This window comes from Thunnus thynnus, chromosome 18 (assembly GCF_963924715.1).
Source record: "Thunnus thynnus chromosome 18, fThuThy2.1, whole genome shotgun sequence".
Lineage (NCBI taxonomy): Eukaryota > Metazoa > Chordata > Actinopteri > Scombriformes > Scombridae > Thunnus > Thunnus thynnus.
The window spans coordinates 26,953,666-26,964,989 of record NC_089534.1 but is presented as its reverse complement, the minus strand read 5'-3'; the positions used below and the strand labels follow the sequence as shown (position 1 = coordinate 26,964,989).

At 39.0% G+C, this 11,324-nt stretch overlaps 1 protein-coding gene across 1 annotated transcript; it reads right to left on the bottom strand.

The window, feature by feature from the left end:
- Positions 1 to 3,649: 3,649 nt before the first annotated feature.
- Positions 3,650 to 4,632, bottom strand: LOC137169625 (gamma-crystallin M2-like). The gene has a single exon (XM_067572899.1). The coding sequence runs from the start codon at positions 4,561 to 4,563 to the stop codon at positions 3,859 to 3,861; it is 705 nt and encodes a 234-aa protein (XP_067429000.1). The 5' UTR covers positions 4,564 to 4,632; the 3' UTR covers positions 3,650 to 3,858.
- Positions 4,633 to 11,324: the final 6,692 nt, after the last annotated feature.

Here is an 11,324-nt window from a genome sequence, read left to right as displayed (position 1 = left end):
ATATGAAAAACAAAGACTAATCAACTATTTTCACGCCATTGTGAATCTGATCACAATCCTATCATATACTCAGAATACAAACTTAGAATTTGTTTGATTTGAAAATTGTATCTAGCACTGTAAAGTTTTACTTTTCTTATTGAAAACTCACATCAGACACGAGATGTCAGCTGAAGTGCCCATCCGTTGAATCTACCCCGACTCCAACCTCCATTATGGCAGTCAGTGGTCCGAAAATGGTCTTCATCAGGTTGACTAATACCAGAAATCCAATGGCAGAAATCTGTTTTCAGGTAGGCTCTATGAGGAGTATACAAGAAGCATACAGCACTGTTTTATTATTTACTTTGTTCGTTTTATTTCCCCTGGCCACCATAGATCTTGGTGACACCGTAAATACAAAGCACGTCAGGCAAAAAAAATGGAGTATAAAAATACACAAGGGGTCGCATAGTGATGCACTGTTCTCAGAGTTGGAGTGGACTGTGGCATCTCATAAAATGGAGGTGTGTCTGACAAACAAGACACACAAGTGAAAGACGTCATAAATGCTTCAAAAAAACCCTGCTAGTGTGGATTGCCCTTAAGGCTATGTTCTTCTGCTTGTAGAAAGAAGAGGCATAGGCAAAAAAGGAGAAACTGCACAAAAAAGGGTGAAATCAAAGATTCACTTGGCCAAAAAAAAAAAAAAACAGAGACAGCTCTTTTCCCCCGACTGTCTGAGGTCAGTCAACATGCTAAACCAACCACTGATTTGGTTAGACTAAACCCAACAGTGCCAAACTGCAAAAAAAAAAAAAAAAAAGGTGACCATCAAACCCACTTGGCCTGACAACATCTGATAGCTGACTGTGCTTGATGTGTCAGGGCCCTAAGGATGTTGATGGCAAGTGATGCATTCCCATGAAATTTGTTGTGAATATTCATGGTTCCCAAAAGTTACTTCCTCATGATTTTGGTAATGCACCACCTTTTCATCTCAGAGCCACCAAGGCTTTTGCAATTTTAAAGCCTCAATAAACTAGTATTTCCTCATTCACAGTCAGTTGGTTATTGGGACATGGACCTGGGTGATTACAGTTAAAAATCCCTTAGTCATAGCTACTAATACGTAGGTTAGCATCATCATGCTGTTGTGAAAAAGTGGGCAGTACCCCAGAGGAGCCACTGGCTTTACTGGATGTATGAGGCTGCCTAACTGATGACTGTTATCTGTTCAGCTCTGCTCTAATTAGGCCTGATGGGGAGCAATGGGAGCTGCTACACCTCGTAATGTGAGAGACAGAGCAGACAAGGTCAAAGAAAGCAGATACACCTTGACCTGCAACATGGGAGCCTGATTTTCCCACAATACACAGGGACTTAATGAGGATTAATGCAGAGATCTGCATGACCACTGAACTCTCCACTTTGATCAGTTGAATTCATTACACTTTGAAGGAGATGCTCTTCACGTTGGTGTGAGGAATTAATCCATACCAAGCGTTTGTGGTACCTTTGAGTCAGTTTCTATTCTCCAACCTTTCTTCGTGTTGGTGTGGCAGTATCAGTCAGTTAAAGAGCCGTTCACAAACTGTTCGTCAAACAGAAATAGGGCTGATTGATTAATGGATTGTTTTCTTAAAGGAGATTGACATTAAAATACTGTCCATTTCAGCTACCCAGATGCATTAATGCTACTTGCTCAGCTTGTATGCATGCCACATAGCTGTCTGGGTATAGTGTTACCATCACATTAAAGGGCAGGTCCATTATTTTTTGTTTTTTTTGGGTTTTTTATATCATTCTGTAACTTCCCAGAAGTGTTCTATATGTATTCAAATCCGAAAATTCAAATTTTGGTTTTGGTTTTTTGGAAGTATGTATGTTTTAGCGTCAAAATGCCTGTTTCCCAAACACTTCTAAAAACTTTTTCCCTCGTGATCTGACGTAGGTTTCTGCATGAAGACGTTGCTGCATATAAACTGATATAAACCCCCTAGCCCACCTAGCTAGCCACAGAGACAGACTGAGCACTCGCTGTTGCTGCTGCTCTGCTAAACATGCTAACAGACACAGATGGAGCACTCACTGTTGCTGCTGCTCAAAGTTTAAGAAATAAACTCAAGCTCTCCTCCCGCCAGTAAACGGTTCCGGATCAGAGCAGAATCCGTTGTGACTCGCGGGTGTTATTCATCCCGAAGCTCCGTCTGTCACTCCACTCCGTCTGGTGTATCCATAAACATCTCACACACTCAGACTCAGTGCTGCGACATTGCTTGCAGTATATCTGGTCAGTTTTCGTGTTCTAACATACAGCGAATGAGTATGTTAGGAAGACACTGTCAGTGAACTGCGCGCGTGTGGATGTGTGGGGAGGGGGGTCTCTAGCCCACATCACTGTTCTTCGCTAACGGCTGAGTCAGCATTTCCATTTGAACAACCCGGAAAAAAACGCAGATGGAGTCGTCCTTTAACTTTGGCCTGGGTATTGTCCCACTGTTTTTGATATCAGTATTAACACTGATACTTTGAGTTTGATACTACTTATTGACACTTTTTTATTGCTTTACTGCTTTATACTTCTGTAAAAAAATCCACCTAAGTTTCAAATACAAAACTATTTTTACATTTGCATTTTCTTTTGTAGGGATACCTGCATACCTGCGGATGGGGATTTTATTGATACAACTATTTTCATCAATACTGCTCATTGGTTCAGTTCTGACATCTGTGCAAGAAAAGGTAAAATTAAGGTAGGTAAAGCTGTTTCATAGAGTTACCTTTCATTTTTAGTTTATTCATAACAATTCAAAAGGCTAACAAGCTCTGTATGGCTTTGTTAAACATATTTGCTGTGGATGGTAGCACTTGCCCACTTGCACAGAAGCAAGAGGGACAGTGGTGGCCGACATCAGCCCCATGAAAAAAACGCAGCCCTCTCATTCATTTGAATGGGGGCAGTCCATTGTCACAAGTGGGGTGCCAGTGCAGATGGCTCTAGCAATGCAGATGCTTGCGTTGTTTTAACACAGGGCTGTTCAATAAATCTGGGGAAAGTGAAAGAGCAATGCTTGTCCCTCTCTTATTACCACCACGGTGGTAACTTGAGCAAAGACCCTTAACCTACAACTGCTCCAGTGGAGCTGCTCAGTGGCCATCAGATAAGACTGTGGTTAAATACTAGGTTGCTTTTGTTCCTGCAAAAGAGAGCTGGGCTTCCAGAGAAACTTACCTGGATAAAAAAAGTAATCAAAACCATGTTTACCGCTATGCTAAAGAATCTATCATATAATATTTTAAAAGGCTTAAATAAGACTAATTAAGGCTAATTAAGAACCAGATGCTATTGAGAACCAGGTTTCAGGGGGCATCTCTACACTGACAAGATCAGCTAAGTAAGTCTTGTGTAGATAATACTTCATGTTGAATGGATTTTTCAATACTCAGTTGTACTGAATTATTTGGATCTGTACCAGGTACTGAATTTCAATATTGGGCCACATATTAACCACTTCCATGAAAAACTTATTTCCATTTACCTAAATTGACAGGGAAAGGGTATCCGAAGGAAAGTAGGAAGGTTGAAGAGGTGCCTTTTTTAAAACAGTAGTACAATAGAGAAAGGAAAATCATCACAGGAAAAAGAAGAACAAAGAGATGATGAACATATTTTATAACAAAGTAGACTTTATTAGTGATTCTTCATTCATATTTTGACTGTTATTAATCTTTTTAGTAGCGAAATCTTATTCAAAGACATCTGTAGGTGCAGTTCAGTGGTTGTCAGTCTTTTTCATCTATTTGCTGCAATCAATGTCCTGTGTATGTTTTTGCAAAAGAGTTTCATAGTATTGCTGCACCATCGTGAGTCGCCATCTAGTAGCAGGAATCCATGATGCGCCTCATGCTCATGACCCTCATTCCACTCCTGCCCATGATCATGAAGTTCCTGTACTCGCCGGGCTTCATGTACATCATCCTGCCTCTGAACTGGGGCTGCTCGTACATCATCCAGTGGCCCTCCAGCACGTTGCAGGACATGACGTTGGACATGCCGAAGCGCTCCATGACGTTGTCGCAGTCCTCCATCAGCTCATGCATCTTGCCATCAAAGTTCTCCCTCTCGTAGATCCTCATCCTGAAGGATCCTCTGTGCATGGGGATCATGCGACAGGACCTGATGCAGTCGCTCATGCCCATCATGTTCATGTAGTCGGCGTACTCACCCCTCCTCATGAAATACTGGTTTCCCATGAAGTTGGAGCGGTCATAGACAATGAAACAGCCCCTCTCCACCCTGCAGGAGTGGCAGCGGTTCAGGTAGGAGGACATGTCGGGGCAGTCACTCATGCACTCGTAGGAGCGGCCCTGGAAGTTCCTCTCCTCGTAGAAGATGATCTTGCTCATCATGTTCATGGACTTGGAAGTCATCTTTGCTGTGATGTTGTTGATGGTGCTGGTGCTGCTCTTGAAGCTGAACTGCTTGTCTACCTGTTGGAAGCCTTCCTTTTTATACCTGACTACCAGAGGGCCCCTTTGTAAAAAAACACCCTGACCCAGCAACATACCATGGAAGCCCATAGAGAACTGAGGGTTGCCACATTTACAGCTGTTCCCCCAACAGACCTTAGAAAGGCGCTTTCACTTAGAATAATGTCAGACAAAACCTCTTTCAAAGGGTTAACAAGGGACAATAGCACCTTTGTAACACCTGCAAAGGCTTACAGTACTAGTACTGTAGTGTACAAAAAGCATCCTTAGGCTTGGAATATTGTTTTGTTTTGTTGTCTCATTCTTAGCTCTTTGCCAGATCATCTGTTAATATTGTCAGTGAAGGTTCAGCATACAAAAAGATTAGCATATTCTAACAAATATACAACTGTGATTGATGTTTCAGAAGAATATTCATTTGTTAGGCCTTTATATTAATCAAGAGGCAATTTCCACATGTAATTTAATTACATACTGACAGTGCAATATATAATGACATTTCATTAAAAAAAATAAATACAACAATTAGTTTGAAATGTCACATTAGTAAAGGCATCTTGTGGTGTTTTGTTGTGTTATGTTCACATTCAGTGTTACCAAACGCATGGTGTGTACCCTTGAGGTTGTGTTGGATGCATTTCCTTCTTCATAAAACATTTGCAAAGCTAATTTTTGAACATTTTGGAACCTGAAATGTTTATATCTATGTTTAAAAGCTATCAGTCTTCTTCTTCCCTGCCTTTGGTGGCACATTGCTGTGTTTCTTTTTTTTCTCATTTCTTTTTTTTCAAATTTTTGAATACAACCCCCTCAAAAGAACAGGAAACACATACATACAAAGAACATAAATACATTCAAAGAAACTCCCCTCCTCCCACCTCCAAATAAAAAGTGTTGCCCCCTTATCAATAATTCATATGTGGAAATTAGGGATGTGAAAACTCCTCAGGGGTCAATAGGTGCCCCCAAAGATGAAAATTTTATATCAGCTTTAAAATATAGATTTACAGTCATTTTTACCTTTAGGATATAGGTAAAAACTCACCCTAGAACTAATGTAATCTTACTGGTACAAAATTAATATCAGGGAGACATCAGTTCAGGGCACTTACAAAAAACAAAAACAGTCAAGAGAGTGCAGAGCTGGCTCCAAAATTATATTCAAGTATATTGCATCCACTATACAATATACAGTATACGAGGATTACTTGATGCCTACTAAACAAATAACACAATATGTAAAATTATGAGATTTCAGCACCACTCCACACATAACCATCGCTGCTGTTCTCTAATGCAGCCATCAAATTTAAATACTCTAGACAATATTGCTTTAAGGAAGACGATGCTTTTGAACAGCTTTACTATTGCTAGTTTTTTTTTTATTTTTTGTCATATTTTTTTTTTAATGACCATTTTCAATCTATGAAATGAAACTGGTACTTTTTCTTTTTTGCAAAGCTCAGTTTTTACTTTCAAATAATCAACCATCTACATAACTTCTCATTACATACGTTTTTATTCATCTTATTAATTCATAATTATTATACACTTAAGATTAAGGGAAGGCAACACACCTGAAATTGCTATATTTGTTCTGACTTATTTCATGACTTTGCCAATTTACATAATTTCATGATGAAGAAGAGAGGTTAGAGGTGACACAGAAGGAGGTTTTATTCTGATAGAGGAACAAGATTTATTTTTTCCCTATTAAACTGTGGTGCCTGGCCTTGATCCACATCCACCCACACCTTCTTTAGGTTATTAAGAAATTTCACATAGACTTGGCTATGCTGCAAATTGGGCCAATGGGTACAGAGAACATGTTAAACATGCTGTTTAATGAAATTGAGTTACAGGTGTGTTTGGTGACCTCCCTTAAGGGCTGCAAAAACTATAAAACAAATGCACCTCTCTGCCACTGGAGGAAGAAAAAAGTCGCAGTGTGCCTCAATCTGCTCATTGTGGCAGTCATGTTGATGAGCACTAAAGCACAAAGTTGTGAAAATTCCATGGAGTTGTTGTTTGGCGGCTGTGCGGTTTAGCTATCTGAGGCTCATGCTAATGCTAAACTAGCATCTTGAACAGAAGCAGCTGCTGGGTTAATGCAGGCTGAGAGCTAAGTGTTCGACAGTAGGACTCTAATCACACATTCTTCCAACAAAATCAACACAAAAGTGATGAACTGTAATAGTGACACTCCCCTGCTCTGAGTATAAATGCATTTTAGTGGTGCCAGTAAATGGACTGATATAGATGGAGCGACAGTATTTGTGCATCTGTTGCAGCTGAGCAGCTGTTTCCAGCAGCTGGACTAACATTAGCTACAGTAAACACACATCACTCAATCATGTAGATCTGCATGTCTGCAGAATCTTTTATATTAAACCAGTCACACTGCATTCCACATGGCTTGTGGGGAGATTGGGGTAACCTTTTTTACATTTACATTGTAACACTATAATACCCACTGTACCTACAAATTATATGTATTTAATTTAGTTTAAAATACAATGTGCAAGACATTTCATTCACTACTGTATAGCTGTATATATAGCCTGTTCATACACCTGTTGGGCGCACCGCCTAACAGTTAGATCTACAGTCTACGGGATACAGTTAAACAGCTATCTGCATGTTATTTTCTTTTAATAATAACATGTTATTTACTTTCAATTGGTAGGCTAAATGTGAACTTGCCAAGCGCAAGGCTAACGTTAGCTGGCCACCTGTAGCAAACAGTTATCTATCAGGCCATCGTTTATGTTAATAATACGAATAATACGAATACGACTCTTACTGTTGTTATTCCGTCATGTGGAATTCTGATGTTTCTATGTCATGCACACACAAGCTGTAAACAATCTCATTGGCTTGTGAGTGTGACAGTCTGCGAAGAACAACATCTTGTTGGATGCAGCTTTCTTTTTTTTTTTTTTTACATTGAAGTTATTAAATGAATGGGAAGTTATATCTTCCCTGTTGCATCATTTTCAAATTAGCCAGCAGATGTCCTAATATTCCATTTTTGTCTTATTTTCCGTCATAACTTAAATTAGCATGTGCAAATTAGCAACATCTGTGTTAATGCTTCAGTTATTCTGAAGCAAGGGTCATTCTGTGTCTCTAAATGGCCTTTTTTTAGAAGACACCTTGAAATACCCTTAGAAAAACCTGTAAAATATTCATTTTCTGTGGTATTGTTATTTGATCTTGGACTAGGTAAGGCTTAAAGCTGTGGTCCCATTGTGTTTTCCAGCTAACAAATCCCAGCTATAGGTCATCTGCAGGCATTAGTTTGCAAAAAAATATTTAGGCAGAAATAAAAACCTTCTATTTCAGTGTTTTCAGATTACTCAATGCCAGAAGCACTTACAGTGATTCTGACTGTTGGGGAAAAAACTTCAGTGTTACCTTTCAAAAGAGCCCAACACCATGCATGTACTCCTAATAGTTCAAGAACAGCTTTCAATTTACTTTAGGTATGCCTTGGATAGGTGTTTAGGCTAATTATACATAAATTTAAAGGATTGTTAAGGGGTAAACCAGTAACTATAAGAAAAGTTGTGATGTAACTTTTGTTTGTGCGAGCTGTCCAGCAGTCGGTGGTCAGAGCTAGCATGTATGCCCTGGTTAGCTTGACTTTTAGCTCATCCTTCTTTACCTTAAAGGGTGTTTTCAATGTGTTTAGTCACAGTAGCTCTCGATGGTGTAACATACTTGGGCTTGAGGTACCACACTAGCTCTTTGTGACTTTATATCCGTGCCATAAAATCTTTCAGAGTACACAAACACCGTAAACACACCTGTCACCTGCCCAGCACAGTGGTGTTAAACCGGAGACACTGCAGCTACACCTTATCTTTATACAGTTTATGGGCATTTGGCATGATTGATTGACCTAATATGAATAATGTGAAGTATAGAGTTCAGTACCCACCCCTAATATGCAAATGAACCTATAGGCCAACATGCATAACCAGTCAAAAATATTTCCTGCGGTCAACCAATTAACAGTTAACCGTTGACATCTCTAGTGGAAATAGACAACTTTTTTGCTCTAACTTACCATTATGAAGTAAATGTTAATTGCACAGTGTAATGGATATAGAATAATGACATCATCGGCATTTAGATTGGTTCCCTATAGGCCTCACTTACTATGCAATTCTGTGTGCCACGGGGTACAATCTCCTGGGAAAATGAAGGTTTGTTTTACGGCATTTCTGCCCTCTAAAAATGAGTTAGCAAGGCTACCAGCCCTACAGCTATAGAATATTGGATCAGTATCGAGTAAGATCGGCTAAAGTAAAACATCTAAAACATTTAAAGTAAAACTGGTGTTTGAATCTGGTGTTGAAATGTATCTTGGTCACCACAAGCGTCTGCTACTGGCTGGTCTGGTCACTTGTTCAGCAGGGGAGAGGACATGGGAGGAGAAATCACAAGCATCCTAATCCATTAGCCCCTTGTCTACACCAGCAAGCAGCACATTAGCAGCTGCTTCAGTCCTCCATCTGTGTCACAATGGATGCGTTGAGCTGCTGTACTGTCGTGTACTCAGATGTGTTTCGGTAGCACTCACAGCCCAATAAACAAGCAATTTAGCAAACTGTAGGTATGTAAATGAGTGAAACAAATTAGATGGCTGATGCAGACACTGTGTTACTTATAATTTAAGCCAGTCTGTTTGAAACAAATGAAACACATTTGATTACAGCTCAGAATGCCCAGAAATTGCATTGATATTGTGTGATTCCGCACATTACAATTTTTGTCCAATGCCTACATACAGTGGCAATACAGAAAGTAGTGTACCCTTTATATGGGTAGGCGGAAAGTAAAGATGTGGAGGTCAGGGTGGTGGAAGGATCTTTCCCTCACCTTAACTTAAGTGTTTTACTTGCCTGATCTCAACCATACCTGAAAATATTTAATTTGCCTAAACTACACTCCCTAACTTTCCCTACTTTCCCTAACCTTAATCATACTGTATGATTATTAGCCAGAGTAGAAAGAAATAATTTGTAAAATAATGGCACTGGGATGTTAAAAAAAAACAAAGTGTAATCAAAGGTTTTGCAGAATTGTAAACCAATATCACTGTTCTTGTATAGTAAAAGACTTGTTATAGATAAGACAGTTATAGATAAGGTATCAAGTGAAACTCCTCGTTGTCAAGTAAAAAACAAAAGCAACTGACAACTTCAGAGGCACAAGGTAGCCTAGAGGGGGGTGGCCAGTGGCAACGTCAGGGACTGTGATACACTTGAATTTGGTAGTGACTTAAATGGAATGTAAAACATGGGAAAATGTGCAATGAAAAGCAGTGAAAACAGATAGGACATACAGTATATGCCATACTATGACATACTTCCTCTTTTTACTTAGCACTGTCAGCACTGCTTAATGATTATAGACCATCATAATGAATATGAAGAAACAAGGAAAATACCACCTTGATAGAATGGTTAAAAACACAATGTAATCTCAACACAGTAGCTGTTTTCAGTCACATCACATGTTTATTGGCAAATCAATTTTTCATCAGTAGATGTTAAAATTTCTATTATTGACAAGTTGGAAACATACAACATAACAGTACAAAAATGCCAAATGTCGATATAATGTAGGTACATTTCTAATTAAATATAGTTGTTGGAGAATTAGTTTATACTTTATAATATATATTATTTATCATTTTAACAGGCGTAACTATACCAGCTATAGCTCAGACCAGAAATGATTTAAAGATGTGATGTGGCTTGGACATTTAAAGATCTGCGGTGTAGCTTAGTATCAGAGCAAGTCAAGTGTTGAAAATCATCATAGCAGCAATGAAGGTCAAACACCAAAAGACATTGCATATGGAGAAGCTAAAATAAAGATAATAGACATCTGTCTTGATGTAAAAGGTTAAAGCAGCATGACAATAACACAGAAGAAGTTGTGGGTGGCTGTAACAGGCACCGGTTTCATGTAAACTGTAACCATATCAGTTTCACTTCTTGTTGGTTCCAGTACTGCTTCACTCAGCATAAACTGTTTTCCTCCTTCAGCCATGACAGCAAAGATGAAAGCATTTACACCCTTGGTCACACAGGATATGCAACAAATGAGGCTGATAATGTTTATTAAAAAAATGTTTTACTAAAGACGAAGACTCCCTGAAGTCCATGAAGCCCAGTGGCTCAGCTGTGTATTGAAACAGGGATGTTGCAATCAGCTGACTGAACCATAACACTGAATGTTATCGTACTGCCAACAACAGTTTGCTGTGTGGCCATTCCATTAAACTCAACATGGTAGTTAAACTGAGTTATGGCATCTTGGGCTGCTGTTCCAGGTTGAGCAAACAGCAAATGTCAGCACAAAGCACTCATATTCTCCTGCGGTGTTTGTCCACAGAAAGTATAGGGTGTGGAGGAGACTGAACTCAGTGGAACAGCAGAGGAATTCCTGTGTTTTTGCTTTAGGGAATGTACCTCGACTTCCAACACCTCTGTAATATAGGGTCTATACTGTAGGTTCAGCACTGTGAATATTAGTATTAGAATCAAGGAGAAATCACTTTAACATTATATATCTAAAAACCTAGTTAAGATTAAATTAAAGTGAAATTGGCCTGTAATTAATAACTTTAAAGCCCAAAACAAATTTGATCACTTATTAACCAATGTGAAGTCCAAAATATTGTGTGTGCTTCTTAATATTTCTTAAAATGTTTTAGTATTAAAATGGTTAAAATCGATATTTTTATAACATGAGAGGCGTGGCTCATAGTGATGAACCTACAGAGAATTATCAGCGACTCTGAAGCTTCCCTCAGCTTTATAGCAAGTTTCAGC